The sequence below is a fragment of the Sinohyriopsis cumingii genome, chromosome 10 (genome assembly GCF_028554795.1).
Source record: "Sinohyriopsis cumingii isolate HCF-2022 chromosome 10, ASM2855479v2, whole genome shotgun sequence".
Lineage (NCBI taxonomy): Eukaryota > Metazoa > Mollusca > Bivalvia > Unionida > Unionidae > Sinohyriopsis > Sinohyriopsis cumingii.
Window position 1 is genome coordinate 19183078 of NC_142970.1, and position 21422 is coordinate 19204499.

A 21422-nucleotide genomic window follows, 5' to 3' on the forward strand; every position below is an offset into this window, starting at 1 on the left:
TTTATATTATACTGGATATTTGAATTATACTGTGTGATGTGTACTTTTATATTATATTGGATATTTGAATTATACTGTGTGATGTGTACTTTTATATTATACTGGATATTTGAATTATACTGTGCGATGTGTACTTTTATATTATACTGGATATTTGAATTATACTGTGTGATGTGTACTTTTATATTATATTGGATATTTGAATTATACTGTGTGATGTGTACTTTTATATTATACTGGATATTTGAATTATACTGTGTGATGTGTACTTTTATATTATATTGGATATTTGAATTATACTGTGTGATGCATACTTTTATATTATATTGGATATTTGAATTATACAGTGTGAAACATACTTTTATATTATACTGGATATGTGAATTATACTGTGTGATGTGTACTTTTATATTATACTGGATATGTGAATTATACTGTGTGATGTGTACTTTTATATTATACTGGATATTTGAATTATACTGTGTGATGTGTACTTTTATATTATACTGGATATTTGAATTATACTGTGTGATGTGTACTTTTATATTATACTGGATATTTGAATTATACTGTGTGATGTGTACTTTTATATTATACTGGATATGTGAATTATACTGTGTGATGTGTACTTTTATATTATACTGGATATTTGAATTATACTGTGTGATGTGTACTTTTATATTATACTGGATATTTGAATTATACTGTGTGATGTGTACTTTTATATTATACTGGATATGTGAATTATACTGTGTGATGTGTACTTTTATATTATACTGGATATTTTAATTATACTGTGTGATGTGTACTTTTATATTATACTGGATATTTGAATTATACTGTGTGATGTGTACTTTTATATTATACTGGATATTTGAATTATACTGTGTGATGTGTACTTTTATATTATACTGGATATGTGAATTATACTGTGTGATGTGTACTTTTATATTATACTGGATATTTGAATTATACTGTGTGATGTGTACTTTTATATTATACTGGATATTTGAATTATACTGTGTGAAACATACTTTTATATTATACTGGATATGTGAATTATACTGTGTGATGTGTACTTTTATATTATACTGGATATTTGAATTATACTGTGTGAAACATACTTTTATATTATACTGGATATGTGAATTATACTGTGTGATGTGTACTTTTATATTATACTGGATATTTGAATTATACTGTGTGATGTGTACTTTTATATTATACTGGATATGTGAATTATACTGTGTGATGTGTACTTTTATATTATACTGGATATTTGAATTATACTGTGTGATGTGTACTTTTATATTATACTGGATATTTGAATTATACTGTGTGATGTGTACTTTTATATTATACTGGATATTTGAATTATACTGTGTGATGTGTACTTTTATATTATACTGGATATTTGAATTATACTGTGTGATGTGTACTTTTATATTATATTGGATATTTGAATTATACTGTGTGATGTGTACTTTTATATTATACTGGATATTTGAATTATACTGTGTGATGTGTACTTTTATATTATACTGGATATTTGAATTATACTGTGTGATGTGTACTTTTATATTATACTGGATATTTGAATTATACTGTGTGATGTGTACTTTTATATTATACTGGATATGTGAATTATACTGTGTGATGTGTACTTTTATATTATATTGGATATTTGAATTATACTGTGTGATGTGTTCTTTTATATTATACTGGATATTTGAATTATACTGTGTGATGTGTACTTTTATATTATACTGGATATTTGAATTATACTGTGTGAAACATACTTTTATATTATACTGGAAATGTGAATTATACTGTGTGATGTGTACTTTTATATTATACTGGATATTTGAATTATACTGTGTGATGTGTACTTTTATATTATACTGGATATGTGAATTATACTGTGTGATGTGTACTTTTATATTATACTGGATATTTGAATTATACTGTGTGATGTGTACTTTTATATTATACTGGATATTTGAATTATACTGTGTGATGTGTACTTTTATATTATACTGGATATTTGAATTATACTGTGTGATGTGTACTTTTATATTATACTGGATATTTGAATTATACTGTGTGATGTGTACTTTTATATTATATTGGATATTTGAATTATACTGTGTGATGTGTACTTTTATATTATACTGGATATTTGAATTATACTGTGTGATGTGTACTTTTATATTATACTGGATATTTGAATTATACTGTGTGATGTGTACTTTTATATTATACTGGATATTTGAATTATACTGTGTGATGCATACTTCTATATTATACTGGATATGTGAATTATACTGTGTGATGTGTACTTTTATATTATACTGGATATTTGAATTATACTGTGTGATGTGTACTTTTATATTATATTGGATATTTGAATTATACTGTGTGATGTGTACTTTTATATTATACTGGATATTTGAATTATACTGTGTGAAACATACTTTTATATTATACTGGATATGTGAATTATACTGTGTGATGTGTACTTTTATATTATACTGGATATTTGAATTATACTGTGTGATGTGTACTTTTATATTATACTGGATATGTGAATTATACTGTGTGATGTGTACTTTTATATTATATTGGATATTTGAATTATACTGTGTGATGTGTACTTTTATATTATACTGGATATTTGAATTATACTGTGTGATGCATACTTCTATATTATACTGGATATGTGAATTATACTGTGTGATGTGTACTTTTATATTATACTGGATATTTGAATTATACTGTGTGATGTGTACTTTTATATTATATTGGATATTTGAATTATACTGTGTGATGTGTACTTTTATATTATACTGGATATTTGAATTATACTGTGTGAAACATACTTTTATATTATACTGGATATGTGAATTATACTGTGTGATGTGTACTTTTATATTATACTGGATATTTGAATTATACTGTGTGATGTGTACTTTTATATTATACTGGATATGTGAATTATACTGTGTGATGTGTACTTTTATATTATATTGGATATTTGAATTATACTGTGTGATATGTACTTTTATATTATACTGGATATTTGAATTATACTGTGTGATGTGTACTTTTATATTATACTGGATATGTGAATTATACTGTGTGATGTGTACTTTTATATTATACTGGATATTTGAATTATACTGTGTGATGTGTACTTTTATATTATACTGGATATTTGAATTATACTGTGTGATGTGTACTTTTATATTATATTGGATATTTGAATTATACTGTGTGATGTGTACTTTTATATTATACTGGATATTTGAATTATACTGTGTGATGTGTACTTTTATATTATACTGGATATTTGAATTATACTGTGTGATGTGTACTTTTATATTATACTGGATATTTGAATTATACTGTGTGATGTGTACTTTTATATTATACTGGATATGTGAATTATACTGTGTGATGTGTACTTTTATATTATATTGGATATTTGAATTATACTGTGTGATGTGTACTTTTATATTATACTGGATATTTGAATTATACTGTGTGATGTGTACTTTTATATTATACTGGATATTTGAATTATACTGTGTGAAACATACTTTTATATCATACTGGATATGTGAATTATACTGTGTGATGTGTACTTTTATATTATACTGGATATTTGAATTATACTGTGTGATGTGTACTTTTATATTATACTGGATATGTGAATTATACTGTGTGATGTGTACTTTTATATTATACTGGATATTTGAATTATACTGTGTGATGTGTACTTTTATATTATACTGGATATTTGAATTATACTGTGTGATGTGTACTTTTATATTATACTGGATATTTGAATTATACTGTGTGATGTGTACTTTTATATTATACTGGATATTTGAATTATACTGTGTGATGTGTACTTTTATATTATATTGGATATTTGAATTATACTGTGTGATGTGTACTTTTATATTATACTGGATATTTGAATTATACTGTGTGATGTGTACTTTTATATTATACTGGATATTTGAATTATACTGTGTGATGTGTACTTTTATATTATACTGGATATTTGAATTATACTGTGTGATGCATACTTCTATATTATACTGGATATGTGAATTATACTGTGTGATGTGTACTTTTATATTATACTGGATATTTGAATTATACTGTGTGATGTGTACTTTTATATTATATTGGATATTTGAATTATACTGTGTGATGTGTACTTTTATATTATACTGGATATTTGAATTATACTGTGTGAAACATACTTTTATATTATACTGGATATGTGAATTATACTGTGTGATGTGTACTTTTATATTATACTGGATATTTGAATTATACTGTGTGATGTGTACTTTTATATTATACTGGATATTTGAATTATACTGTGTGATGTGTACTTTTATATTATACTGGATATGTGAATTATACTGTGTGATGTGTACTTTTATATTATATTGGATATTTGAATTATACTGTGTGATGTGTACTTTTATATTATACTGGATATTTGAATTATACTGTGTGATGTGTACTTTTATATTATACTGGATATTTGAATTATACTGTGTGATGTGTACTTTTATATTATACTGGATATGTGAATTATACTGTGTGATGTGTACTTTTATATTATACTGGATATTTGAATTATACTGTGATATGTACTTTTATATTATACTGGATATTTGAATTATACTGTGTGATGTGTACTTTTATATTATACTGGATATTTGAATTATACTGTGTGATGTGTACTTTTATATTATACTGGATATGTGAATTATACTGTGATATGTACTTTTATATTATACTGGATATTTGAATTATACTGTGTGATGTGTACTTTTATATTATACTGGATATTTGAATTATACTGTGTGATGTGTACTTTTATATTATACTGGATATGTGAATTATACTGTGATATGTACTTTTATATTATACTGGATATTTGAATTATACTGTGTGATGTGTACTTTTATATTATACTGGATATGTGAATTATACTGTGATATGTACTTTTATATTATACTGGATATTTGAATTATAGTGTGTGAAACATACTTTTATATTATACTGGATATGTGAATTATACTGTGTGATGTGTACTTTTATATTATACTGGATATGTGAATTATACTGTGTGATGTGTACTTTTATATTATACTGGATATTTGAATTATACTGTGTGATGTGTACTTTTATATTATACTGGATATGTGAATTATACTGTGTGATGCATACTTTTATATTATATTGGATACGTGAATTATACTGTGTGATGTGTACTCTTATATTATACTGGATATTTGAATTATACTGTGTGATGTGTACTTTTATATTATACTGGATATTTGAATTATACTGTGATATGTACTTTTATATTATACTGGATATTTGAATTATACTGTGTGAAACATACTTTTATATTATACTGGATATGTGAATTATACTGTGTGATGTGTACTTTTATATTATACTGGATATTTGAATTATACTGTTTGAAACATACTTTTATATTATACTGGATATGTGAATTATACTGTGTGATGTGTACTTTTATATTATACTGGATATTTGAATTATACTGTGTGATGTGTACTTTTATATTATACTGGATATGTGAATTATACTGTGTGATGTGTACTTTTATATTATACTGGATATTTGAATTATACTGTGTGATGTGTACTTTTATATTATACTGGATATTTGAATTATACTGTGTGATGTGTACTTTTATATTATACTGGATATTTGAATTATACTGTGTGATGTGTACTTTTATATTATACTGGATATTTGAATTATACTGTGTGATGTGTACTTTTATATTATATTGGATATTTGAATTATACTGTGTGATGTGTACTTTTATATTATACTGGATATTTGAATTATACTGTGTGATGTGTACTTTTATATTATACTGGATATTTGAATTATACTGTGTGATGTGTACTTTTATATTATACTGGATATTTGAATTATACTGTGTGATGTGTACTTTTATATTATACTGGATATGTGAATTATACTGTGTGATGTGTACTTTTATATTATATTGGATATTTGAATTATACTGTGTGATGTGTACTTTTATATTATACTGGATATTTGAATTATACTGTGTGATGTGTACTTTTATATTATACTGGATATGTGAATTATACTGTGTGATGTGTACTTTTATATTATACTGGATATTTGAATTATACTGTGTGATGTGTACTTTTATATTATACTGGATATGTGAATTATACTGTGTGATGTGTACTTTTATATTATACTGGATATTTGAATTATACTGTGTGATGTGTACTTTTATATTATACTGGATATTTGAATTATACTGTGTGATGTGTACTTTTATATTATACTGGATATTTGAATTATACTGTGTGATGTGTACTTTTATATTATACTGGATATTTGAATTATACTGTGTGATGTGTACTTTTATATTATATTGGATATTTGAATTATACTGTGTGATGTGTACTTTTATATTATACTGGATATTTGAATTATACTGTGTGATGTGTACTTTTATATTATACTGGATATTTGAATTATACTGTGTGATGTGTACTTTTATATTATACTGGATATTTGAATTATACTGTGTGATGCATACTTCTATATTATACTGGATATGTGAATTATACTGTGTGATGTGTACTTTTATATTATACTGGATATTTGAATTATACTGTGTGATGTGTACTTTTATATTATATTGGATATTTGAATTATACTGTGTGATGTGTACTTTTATATTATACTGGATATTTGAATTATACTGTGTGAAACATACTTTTATATTATACTGGATATGTGAATTATACTGTGTGATGTGTACTTTTATATTATACTGGATATGTGAATTATACTGTGTGATGTGTACTTTTATATTATACTGGATATTTGAATTATACTGTGTGATGTGTACTTTTATATTATACTGGATATGTGAATTATACTGTGTGATGTGTACTTTTATATTATATTGGATATGTGAATTATACTGTGTGATGTGTACTTTTATATTATACTGGATATTTGAATTATACTGTGTGATGTGTACTTTTATATTATACTGGATATTTGAATTATACTGTGTGATGTGTACTTTTATATTATACTGGATATGTGAATTATACTGTGTGATGTGTACTTTTATATTATACTGGATATTTGAATTATACTGTGTGATGTGTACTTTTATATTATACTGGATATGTGAATTATACTGTGTGATGTGTACTTTTATATTATACTGGATATTTGAATTATACTGTGTGATGTGTACTTTTATATTATACTGGATATTTGAATTATACTGTGTGATGTGTACTTTTATATTATACTGGATATTTGAATTATACTGTGTGATGTGTACTTTTATATTATACTGGATATTTGAATTATACTGTGTGATGTGTACTTTTATATTATATTGGATATTTGAATTATACTGTGTGATGTGTACTTTTATATTATACTGGATATTTGAATTATACTGTGTGATGTGTACTTTTATATTATACTGGATATTTGAATTATACTGTGTGATGTGTACTTTTATATTATACTGGATATTTGAATTATACTGTGTGATGTGTACTTTTATATTATACTGGATATGTGAATTATACTGTGTGATGTGTACTTTTATATTATATTGTATATTTGAATTATACTGTGTGATGTGTACTTTTATATTATACTGGATATTTGAATTATACTGTGTGATGTGTACTTTTATATTATACTGGATATTTGAATTATACTGTGTGAAACATACTTTTATATTATACTGGATATTTGAATTATACTGTGTGATGTGTACTTTTATATTATACTGGATATTTGAATTATACTGTGTGATGTGTACTTTTATATTATACTGGATATGTGAATTATACTGTGTGATGTGTACTTTTATATTATACTGGATATTTGAATTATACTGTGTGATGTGTACTTTTATATTATACTGGATATTTGAATTATACTGTGTGATGTGTACTTTTATATTATACTGGATATTTGAATTATACTGTGTGATGTGTACTTTTATATTATACTGGATATTTGAATTATACTGTGTGATGTGTACTTTTATATTATATTGGATATTTGAATTATACTGTGTGATGTGTACTTTTATATTATACTGGATATTTGAATTATACTGTGTGATGTGTACTTTTATATTATACTGGATATTTGAATTATACTGTGTGATGTGTACTTTTATATTATACTGGATATTTGAATTATACTGTGTGATGCATACTTCTATATTATACTGGATATGTGAATTATACTGTGTGATGTGTACTTTTATATTATACTGGATATTTGAATTATACTGTGTGATGTGTACTTTTATATTATATTGGATATTTGAATTATACTGTGTGATGTGTACTTTTATATTATACTGGATATTTGAATTATACTGTGTGATGTGTACTTTTATATTATACTGGATATTTGAATTATACTGTGTGATGTGTACTTTTATATTATACTGGATATTTGAATTATACTGTGTGATGCATACTTCTATATTATACTGGATATGTGAATTATACTGTGTGATGTGTACTTTTATATTATACTGGATATTTGAATTATACTGTGTGATGTGTACTTTTATATTATATTGGATATTTGAATTATACTGTGTGATGTGTACTTTTATATTATACTGGATATTTGAATTATACTGTGTGAAACATACTTTTATATTATACTGGATATGTGAATTATACTGTGTGATGTGTACTTTTATATTATACTGGATATTTGAATTATACTGTGTGATGTGTACTTTTATATTATACTGGATATGTGAATTATACTGTGTGATGTGTACTTTTATATTATATTGGATATTTGAATTATACTGTGTGATGTGTACTTTTATATTATACTGGATATTTGAATTATACTGTGTGATGCATACTTCTATATTATACTGGATATGTGAATTATACTGTGTGATGTGTACTTTTATATTATACTGGATATTTGAATTATACTGTGTGATGTGTACTTTTATATTATATTGGATATTTGAATTATACTGTGTGATGTGTACTTTTATATTATACTGGATATTTGAATTATACTGTGTGAAACATACTTTTATATTATACTGGATATGTGAATTATACTGTGTGATGTGTACTTTTATATTATACTGGATATTTGAATTATACTGTGTGATGTGTACTTTTATATTATACTGGATATGTGAATTATACTGTGTGATGTGTACTTTTATATTATATTGGATATTTGAATTATACTGTGTGATATGTACTTTTATATTATACTGGATATTTGAATTATACTGTGTGATGTGTACTTTTATATTATACTGGATATGTGAATTATACTGTGTGATGTGTACTTTTATATTATACTGGATATTTGAATTATACTGTGTGATGTGTACTTTTATATTATACTGGATATTTGAATTATACTGTGTGATGTGTACTTTTATATTATATTGGATATTTGAATTATACTGTGTGATGTGTACTTTTATATTATACTGGATATTTGAATTATACTGTGTGATGTGTACTTTTATATTATACTGGATATTTGAATTATACTGTGTGATGTGTACTTTTATATTATACTGGATATTTGAATTACACTGTGTGATGTGTACTTTTATATTATACTGGATATGTGAATTATACTGTGTGATGTGTACTTTTATATTATATTGGATATTTGAATTATACTGTGTGATGTGTACTTTTATATTATACTGGATATTTGAATTATACTGTGTGATGTGTACTTTTATATTATACTGGATATTTGAATTATACTGTGTGAAACATACTTTTATATCATACTGGATATGTGAATTATACTGTGTGATGTGTACTTTTATATTATACTGGATATTTGAATTATACTGTGTGATGTGTACTTTTATATTATACTGGATATGTGAATTATACTGTGTGATGTGTACTTTTATATTATACTGGATATTTGAATTATACTGTGTGATGCATACTTCTATATTATACTGGATATGTGAATTATACTGTGTGATGTGTACTTTTATATTATATTGGATATTTGAATTATACTGTGTGATGTGTACTTTTATATTATATTGGATATTTGAATTATACTGTGTGAAACATACTTTTATATTATACTGGATATGTGAATTATACTGTGTGAAACATACTTTTATATTATACTGGATATGTGAATTATACTGTGTGATGTGTACTTTTATATTATACTGGATATTTGAATTATACTGTGTGATGTGTACTTTTATATTATACTGGATATTTGAATTATACTGTGTGATGTGTACTTTTATATTATACTGGATATGTGAATTATACTGTGTGATGTGTACTTTTATATTATACTGGATATTTGAATTATACTGTGTGATGTGTACTTTTATATTATACTGGATATTTGAATTATACTGTGTGATGTGTACTTTTATATTATACTGGATATTTGAATTATACTGTGTGATGTGTACTTTTATATTATATTGGATATTTGAATTATACTGTGTGATGTGTACTTTTATATTATACTGGATATTTGAATTATACTGTGTGATGTGTACTTTTATATTATACTGGATATTTGAATTATACTGTGTGATGTGTACTTTTATATTATACTGGATATTTGAATTATACTGTGTGATGCATACTTCTATATTATACTGGATATGTGAATTATACTGTGTGATGTGTACTTTTATATTATACTGGATATTTGAATTATACTGTGTGATGTGTACTTTTATATTATATTGGATATTTGAATTATACTGTGTGATGTGTACTTTTATATTATACTGGATATTTGAATTATACTGTGTGAAACATACTTTTATATTATACTGGATATGTGAATTATACTGTGTGATGTGTACTTTTATATTATACTGGATATGTGAGTTATACTGTGTGATGTGTACTTTTATATTATACTGGATATTTGAATTATACTGTGTGATGTGTACTTTTATATTATACTGGATATGTGAATTATACTGTGTGATGTGTACTTTTATATTATATTGGATATTTGAATTATACTGTGTGATGTGTACTTTTATATTATACTGGATATTTGAATTATACTGTGTGATGTGTACTTTTATATTATACTGGATATTTGAATTATACTGTGTGATGTGTACTTTTATATTATACTGGATATGTGAATTATACTGTGTGATGTGTACTTTTATATTATACTGGATATTTGAATTATACTGTGATATGTACTTTCATATTATACTGGATATTTGAATTATACTGTGTGATGTGTACTTTTATATTATACTGGATATTTGAATTATACTGTGTGATGTGTACTTTTATATTATACTGGATATGTGAATTATACTGTGATATGTACTTTTATATTATACTGGATATTTGAATTATACTGTGTGATGTGTACTTTTATATTATACTGGATATTTGAATTATACTGTGTGATGTGTACTTTTATATTATACTGGATATGTGAATTATACTGTGATATGTACTTTTATATTATACTGGATATTTGAATTATACTGTGTGATGTGTACTTTTATATTATACTGGATATGTGAATTATACTGTGATATGTACTTTTATATTATACTGGATATTTGAATTATACTGTGTGAAACATACTTTTATATTATACTGGATATGTGAATTATACTGTGTGATGTGTACTTTTATATTATACTGGATATGTGAATTATACTGTGTGATGTGTACTTTTATATTATACTGGATATTTGAATTATACTGTGTGATGTGTACTTTTATATTATACTGGATATGTGAATTATACTGTGTGATGCATACTTTTATATTATATTGGATACGTGAATTATACTGTGTGATGTGTACTCTTATATTATACTGGATATTTGAATTATACTGTGTGATGTGTACTTTTATATTATACTGGATATTTGAATTATACTGTGATATGTACTTTTATATTATACTGGATATTTGAATTATACTGTGTGATGTGTACTTTTATATTATACTGGATATTTGAATTATACTGTGTGATGTGTACTTTTATATTATACTGGATATGTGAATTATACTGTGTGATGTGTACTTTTATATTATACTGGATATTTGAATTATACTGTGATATGTACTTTTATATTATACTGGATATTTGAATTATACTGTGTGATGTGTACTTTTATATTATACTGGATATTTGAATTATACTGTGTGATGTGTACTTTTATATTATACTGGATATGTGAATTATACTGTGATATGTACTTTTATATTATACTGGATATGTGAATTATACTGTGTGAAACATACTTTTATATTATACTGGATATGTGAATTATACTGTGTGATGTGTACTTTTATATTATACTGGATATTTGAATTATACTGTGATATGTACTTTTATATTATACTGGATATTTGAGTTATACTGTGTGAAACATACTTTTATATTATACTGGATATGTGAATTATACTGTGTGATGTGTACTTTTATATTATACTGGATATTTGAATTATACTGTGATATGTACTTTTATATTATACTGGATATTTGAATTATACTGTGTGATGTGTACTTTTATATTATACTGGATATGTGAATTATACTGTGTGATGTGTACTCTTATATTATACTGGATATGTGAATTATACTGTGATATATACTTTTATATTATAATGGATATTTGAATTATACTGTGATATGTACTTTTATATTATACTGGATATTTGAATTATACTGTGTGATGTGTACTTTTATATTATACTGGATATATTAAAGATGTGTTGCATACCTACATCATATACTTGATATATAAATTGTATGGTGCGCTGCATGCTTATATGTTTTACTGGACAAATTAGTTACACAATGTTCCATATAATTATATTGTACACTAGATATATTAATTGTATGATGTACCACATATTTATATCGTACACTGGATATATTAATTATATGATGTACCACATACTTATATCTTACACTGGATGTATTAATTATATGATGTACCACATACTTATATCTTATACTGAATATATTAATTACATAATGTACCACATACTTATATCTTATACTGGATATATTAATTACATGATGTACCATGTACTTATATCTTATACTGGATATATTAATTACATGATGTACCACATACTTATATCTTACACTGGATATACTAATTATATGATGTACCACATACTTATATCTTACACTGGATATACTAATTATATGATGTACCACATACTTATATCTTATACTGAATATATTAATTACATAATGTACCACATACTTATATCTTATACTGGATATATTAATTACATAATGTACCACATACTTATATCTTATACTGGATATATTAATTACATGATGTACCACGTACTTATATCTTACACTGGATATACTAATTATATGATGTACCACATACTTATATCTTATACTGAATATATTAATTACATAATGTACCACATACTTATATCTTATACTGGATATATTAATTACGTGATGTACCATGTACTTATATCTTATACTGGATATATTAATTACATGATGTACCACATACTTATATCTTACACTGGATATACTAATTATATGATGTACCACATACTTATATCTTATACTGAATATATTAATTACATAATGTACCACATACTTATATCTTATACTGGATATATTAATTACATGATGTACCACATACTTATATCTTACACTGGATATACTAATTATATGATGTACCACATACTTATATCTTATACTGAATATATTAATTACATAATGTACCACATACTTATATCTTATACTGGATATATTAATTACATGATGTACCACATACTTATATCTTACACTGGATATACTAATTATATGATGTACCACATACTTATATCTTATACTGAATATATTAATTACATAATGTACCACATACTTATATCTTACACTGGATATACTAATTATATGATGTACCACATACTTATATCTTACACTGGATATATTAATTACATGAAGTACCACATAATAGTATGATGTACCACATACTTATATCTTATACTGGGTATATTAATTTATGAAGTATGACATAATATTATTATCTTATCCTGGATATATTAATTACATGATGTACCACATATTAATTACGTGATGTACCATGTACTTTTATCTTACACAGGATATATTAATTAGGAGCTCTACAGTTTCGTATTTTCCATGGGTTAGAATTTTAAAGAAAAAGTATTTCTCTGCCTTCCCTACAGGTTATACTGGCTATTAAAAAAAGACCTTTAATTCCCTTTATTTTGGTTCATGATTGATGGGTGTATTATGAGTTATAGAATATACACCATGGCCTCACTCCAGATGTGCACCTTTCAAAAAAGTGCTAGTTCCACTTGGTCATTTTCATTTCCTGAACTTCAGAGGTAAATTGTATAAAAAAGAGCTGATAACATATTTTACATTTTATATATTTGGTAATTCATTCATAGCACTTTCAGAAACTGGTATTGCCTAGTCTGGCAAGATTCATTTTCCCAATTTTAATAGCTGCTACAGTTAGTGTACTTTAGACTAATTCAGGATGAATCTTTTTTTAGCAAAAGGGAGCAGTCATTTTAGTTAGCAGTGTACAATTTCCAAAAGTACAATATCCAAAGAAATATCATCCACATTGCATTAATGTAGCATAAAGGTATGCTAACATTCTCTCCATTGTGCATGTCTTAAACCAAACAACTTCACCTTACATACATCACTCTCTCAAAATTGCATAATAACTGGTGAGTGCCCCATATTAATTACATGATGTACCACATGCTTATATCTTACACTGGATATATTAATTACATGATGTACCACATGCTTATATCTTACACTGGATATATTAATAACATGATGTACACATACTTATATCTTATCTAATCAGGCCACAATTAATAGTTTTGGTTCAGTACTCATGAATGTAGTTCTGGTCTATTTTTAGAACTTTTTTTTCTTGCTCATTTTGGTGGTGATAGAAGAATTAGATTTATTCATTTCTGGTAGGGATTAAAAAGGCAATTGTTTATTCTTGAGAATATGAGCTCAGGTGTGGTTGTCCTTGTGCATTTTGGTGACAGTGCACAGTGAGTAATAAGGCCATCGTGATGATCCAGAAGTGAAATATGTGTTCTGATTACATGCTGCTCTGTTTACAGTGCATCCTCTCACAAAAATGCAGGTCAACCTTTCACAAGAATTTGACCATGAAGTCATCTTTGAAGGTATTTTAGATTAATATATGATTTGTATTGATTGTTACACAGTGGAAAGGTCAGTACTAAGAAACAAATGTAGAGAATATATAGTAAAATTAATTGTGTTCTATGGCCTTATACTGAATATGTTAATTACATGATGTACCACATACTTATATCCTTTACTAGCTATATCAATTACATGATGTACCACATACTTATATCTTACACTGGATATATTAATTATGGCTGCATATTATATCTAATGTGTTGGATGTTCTAAGAAAACTTGTTTTGAAGATGAGACAGTATTCTTGCATTTTCCTTGCTTTCCATATGGGCTATGATATTAATTAAATAGAGACAGAAAAATAATCTTAATGCAGAGATCTAATGATGAACATTGTAAATATATTTAGATATATATGTGTATTCATTAATGTCACTTTATTTTTCATATTGTGGATACATAATAATGACAGTAACTGAATGTTAAAAAAGTCAGTCAGTCATACAAACACGTATGCACCTACCTATCTACCTAACTATCTACCTACCTATATACCTACCTATCTACATATATACATACATACGTACATAGAGAGACAATCAGTTAGTATGGAATATAAAAGAGCTGGATCAGTCATATTTTATGTATCACCTTCATGTTTGTACACAATAAATGATGACGTATTTATGTATCACCTTCATGTTTGTATACAATAAATGATGACGTATTTATGTATCACCTTCATGTTTGTACACAATAAATGATGACGTATTTATGTATCACCTTATGTTTGTACACAATAAATGATGACATATTTATGTATCACCTTCATGTTTGTACACAATAAATGATGACATATTTATGCATCACCTTCATGTTTGTACACAATAAATGATGACGTATTTATGTATCACCTTATGTTTGTACACAATAAATGATGACGTATTTATGTATCACCTTCATGTTTGTACACAATAAATGATGACATATTTATGTATCACTTTCATGTTTTATCACCATGTCTGTACACAATAAATGATGAAGTATTTATGTATCACCTTCATGTTTGTACACAATAAATGATGACCTATTTATGTACCACCTTCATGTTTGTACACAATAAATGATGACCTATTTATGTATCACCTTCATGTTTGTACACAATAAATGATGACGTATTTATGTATCACTTTCATGTATTATCACCATGTCTGTACACAATAAATGATGACGTATTTATGTATCACCTTCATTTTTGTACACAATAAATGATGACCTATTTATGTATCACCTTCATGTTTGTACACAATAAATGATGATCTATTTATATATCACCTTCATGTCTGTATACAATAAATGATGACGTATTTATGTATCACTTCCATGTGTGAACACAATAAATGATGACGTATACATAATCCGAATTTAAAACAAAAATTATACAATGATACTTTGCATTGAATTCATTAATTCTTAGCGTGATTAGAGACAACTTACGAGTTTAACAAAGTAAAGCTACAATGTCACTATTAAGAGACAATGATTATGTGTGTGCGTGTGTGTGTATGTGTGTGTGTGTGTGTCAGTGTGTTCACAGTGTGTCTTATAACAAAAACATATCATACCGGACAGCCATATTGGATGGAAATACTTTGGTTTGAAATCCTGATCCATGAAGTCTTCAAATGTAAATTTTTCTCCAATCTTCTGATCAGTATCGTCTGGCAATACACAAAAATGAATGCTGTAAAATTTGATACATAAATATTTATGGATAAAACTGCATGTCTATGAAAGTAAACTCTTTCTGTGTTTTCATCAACAATTATTATAGTGATTACGAGTGTATCCATCTATATGTGTGTCCATTTATAGCTGTGATAACGAGTGTAACAGTCTTTATGTGTTCATTTATATCCGTGATTACGAGTGTAATAGTCTGTATGTGTTGATTTATAGCTGTGATTACGAGTGTAAGAGTCTTTATGTGTTCATTTATAGCTGCGATTACTAGTGTAACAGCCTTTATGTATTCATTTATTGCTGTGATTACGAGTGTAATAGTCTGTATGTGTTGATTTATAGCTGTGATTACGAGTGTAACAGTCTTTATGTATTCATTTATAGTTGAGATTGCGAGCGTAACATGGGTTCGATCACCAGCCGGGTATAGCAAAGACTTATAAAAATGATACTAACAGCTGCCACGCTTGGCGCTTGGCATTAAGAAGTTAGTGTTAGGACTGGTCGGCCTGGTGTCGGGATAAAGTGACTGGGTTTTACATCGTGCTACATGTCTGCGGCATGATGACCCAGTGCTAGACATCACTATAAACTGCCACACTGCATACATCGTAGCGATATGACTGAAAAATTGTTAAAGCTACGTTAAAAATCGAAATCACGTACACACGAGTGTAACAGTCTTTATGTGTTGATTTATAGCTGTGATTATGAGTGTAACAGTCTTTATATGTTCATTTATAGCTGTGGTAACTAGTGTAACAGTATTTATGTGTTCATTTATAGCTTTGATTACGAGTGTAACAGTCTTTATGTGTTGATTTATAGCTGTGATTACAAGTGTAACAGTCTTTATGTGTTCATTTATAACTGTGATTACGAGTGTAACAGTCTTTATGTGTTCATTTATAGCTGTGATTTTGAGAGCAACAGTCTATGTGTTCATTTATAACTGTGATTACGAGAGTAACAGTCTTTATGTGTTGATTTATAGCTGTGATTAAAAGTGTAACAGTCTTTATGTGTTCATTTGAAGCTGTGATAACGAGTGTAACAGTCTTTATGTGTTCATTTATAGCTGTGATTATGAGTGTAACAGTCTTTATATGTTCATTTGAAGCTGTGATAACGAGTGTAACAGTTTTTATGTGTTCATTTATAGCTGTGATAACGAGTGTAACAGTCTTTATGTGTTCATTTATAAATGTGATTACGAGTGTAAGTCTTTATGTGTTCAATTAAAGCTGTGATTATGAGAGCAATCATCTTACGTTGTTATGTATATTTAGTTTAATTATTTGTTTGTTAGTTTTTGTTTTGTTTAATTCTATTACATGCTATTGTAATTAATGTAACTTTCTTTACTGGACTTGATTTTGTCTAGAACATAGTTTTCACTGATTTTTTAAAATTTTGACGGAAACAACTTTATAGAAACATTGTATCTAATGCTGACCTAGATCCTAACCTTTATTATTATCATTATTATTATTATTATTATTATTATCATCATCGCAAGTAGCCCGAATATGTTTGTTATAATAGCAGAAGGTTGGTTTCAATACAAACGCCATTGAGGACAGATTTAGCTCAGCATTATGCCAGGCAAGATCTCCAGTGAATGCTCTCGCTGATGTTTCATTTATGAGCTAAGGTCAACAACAGTGCAAGCATTCAGCTTACAGAAGAGTGAGCTGGAAGGGTTCATAGAGAATAATGTATTAAAGGAAAAGCCCTCTTGTTTGACTAAGTCTTGTGTGTGTGTGTGTGTGTGTGTGTGTGTGTGTGTGTGTGTGTGTGTGTGTGTGTGATATGGATTTTTAAAGTAACTTTAAATATTGTTCAGTCATATCGCTACGATGTCTGCAGTATGGCATTTTATAGTGATGTCTAGCACTGGGTCATCAGATATGTAGCACGCTGTCTCACCCAGGAACATTATCTTGACACCAGGCAGACCAGTCCTAACACTAACTGCTTAGTGCTGAGCGCATGGCGAAGCAGCTGTTAGTACCAATTTTTTTAAAAAAAAGTCTTTGATATGTCTCGGATGGGGTTCAAACCTTCGACCTCCCGCATCCGCGATGAAACCACCGAAGCGGTTGCATTTAACTTATAAAGTGTGTATTTTTAAAACCAATAAGACATAAACGCCCATTCGAAGCCAAATCTTTTCCTAGCGTCGTAACTAAAAACATTGTAGAAAAAAAAAAAAAACACGGAATAAACAACAGTAGATGCTTCTTAGTTGAGCGTAGTAAAACAGAACCATTTAGAAATTCTTCTTATAAGTAATTGTGGACTGGAATTATCTTAGTGATGGTGTTGTGTGCACGTCTACAGTGGAAAGCATCAATACAGCTCTTTGACAGCTTTGAACTGTTTATCCTGTTCGTCTCGACAGGCAATTGCAACTTTGTATCATTGGTATCGTGTAACATCGCATCGACACACTACCGCAGCTTTGTATCATTGGTATCGTGTAACATCGCATCGACACACTACTGCAGCTTTGTATTATTGGTAACGTGTAACAATTGTATCGACATGTTACCGAAGCTTTGTATCATTGGTAACGTGTAACTTACGTATCGACACGTTATTGCAACTGTGTAGCATAGAAAAGGTCACGTATATACCATAGTTCAATATCAGTACCAGGTTTCATATACATACCTTTAACTGTTTCAGAGCTATGTTTCGGAAACGTTGGGTACAGACAGACAGAGGGACATAACAGTATATACGTTCTTCGTACTACATACATAAAGATAATAAAAAGAATGAACGTAGAATATAGTCTGAAGGGGAGAATGGTACATGAATTTAGTCATGATACTACTGCAATACGTACAGTTGAAGAAGCTCATCGGAGTTTTTAAACGTGGGGCATTGTATACCAGGTTACTCTATTACATGACTGATCATATTTTCTCTGTGGGAAATCTCTAACGTTAATAGTATTATATCTGTGGGATATCTCTAAGGCCCAGTATGTTATATCTGTGTTATATCTCTTATGCCCATCACGTTCTATCTGTGGGATATCTCTAAGGCCCATGTTATCTCTCTTCGACATATCTAAGGCCCATCATGTTATTTCTGTGACAAATCTCAGAGACCCATCATAATATCTCTGTGATAAATCTATAAGACCCATCATGCTATCTCTGTGCAAATCTCTAAGGTCCATCATACTATCTCTGTGACAGATTGCTATGGCCCATCATACTATCTCTGTGACAAATCTCTAAAGCTCATCAAACTATCTCTGTGACAAATTTATATGGCCCATCATACTATCTCTGTGACAAATCTCTAAGGCCGATCATACTTTCTCTGTGACAAATCTCTAAGGCACATCATACTATCTCTGTGACAAATCTCTAAGGCCCATCATAATATCTCTGTGACAAATCTCTAAGGCACATGATACTATCTCTGTGACAAATTTATAAGGCACATGATACTGTCTCTGTGACAAATTTATAAGGCCCATCATACTATCTCTGTGATAAATTTATATGGCCTATCATGCTATCTCTGTGACAATTCTCTAAGACCGATCATACTTTCTCTGTGACAAATCTCTAAGGCACATCATACTATCTCTGTGACAAATCTCTAAGGCCCATCATAATATCTCTGTGACAAATCTCTAAGGCCCATCATAATATCTCTGTGACAAATCTCTAAGGCAAATGATACTATCTCTGTGACAAATTTATAAGGCACATGATACTGTCCCTGTGACAAATTTATAAGGCCCATCATACTATCTCTGTGACAAATCTCTAAGGCCGATCATACTTTCTCTGTGACAAATCTCTAAGGCACATCATACTATCTCTGTGACAAATCTCTAAGGCCCATCATAATATCTCTGTGACAAATCTCTAAGGCCCATCATAATATCTCTGTGACAAATCTCTAAGGCACATGATACTATCTCTGTGACAAATTTATAAGGCACATGATACTGTCTCTGTGACAAATTTATAAGGCCCATCATACTATCTCTTTGACAAATTTCTAAGGCCCATGATACTATCTCTGTGACAAATTTCTAAGGCCCATGATACTATCTCTGTGGCAAATTTATAAGGCCCATCATACTATCTCTGTGAAAAATTTCTAAGGCACATGATACTATCTCTGTGACAAATTTCTAAGGCCCATGATACTATCTCTGTGACAAATTTCTAAGGCCCGTCATAATATCTCTGTGGCAAATTTATAAGGCCCATCATACTATCTCTGTGATAAATTTCTAAGGCACATGATACTATCTCTGTGATAAATCTCTAAGGCCGATCATACTTTCTCTGTGACAAATCTCTAAGGCACATCAAACTATCTCTGTG

At 27.8% G+C, this 21422-nt stretch overlaps 1 protein-coding gene across 1 annotated transcript in view; it reads right to left on the reverse strand.

Moving 5' to 3' along the window:
• The window catches only part of LOC149789677 (dipeptidyl peptidase 4-like), an 85338-nt gene that overhangs the window by 60192 nt on the left and 3724 nt on the right, over positions 1-21422 (reverse strand). The window contains exon 3 of the mRNA XM_089971693.1: positions 16941-17036. Coding sequence (XP_089827819.1) covers positions 16941-17036 — 96 coding nt within the window. The remainder of the gene's footprint in view (positions 1-16940; positions 17037-21422) is intronic.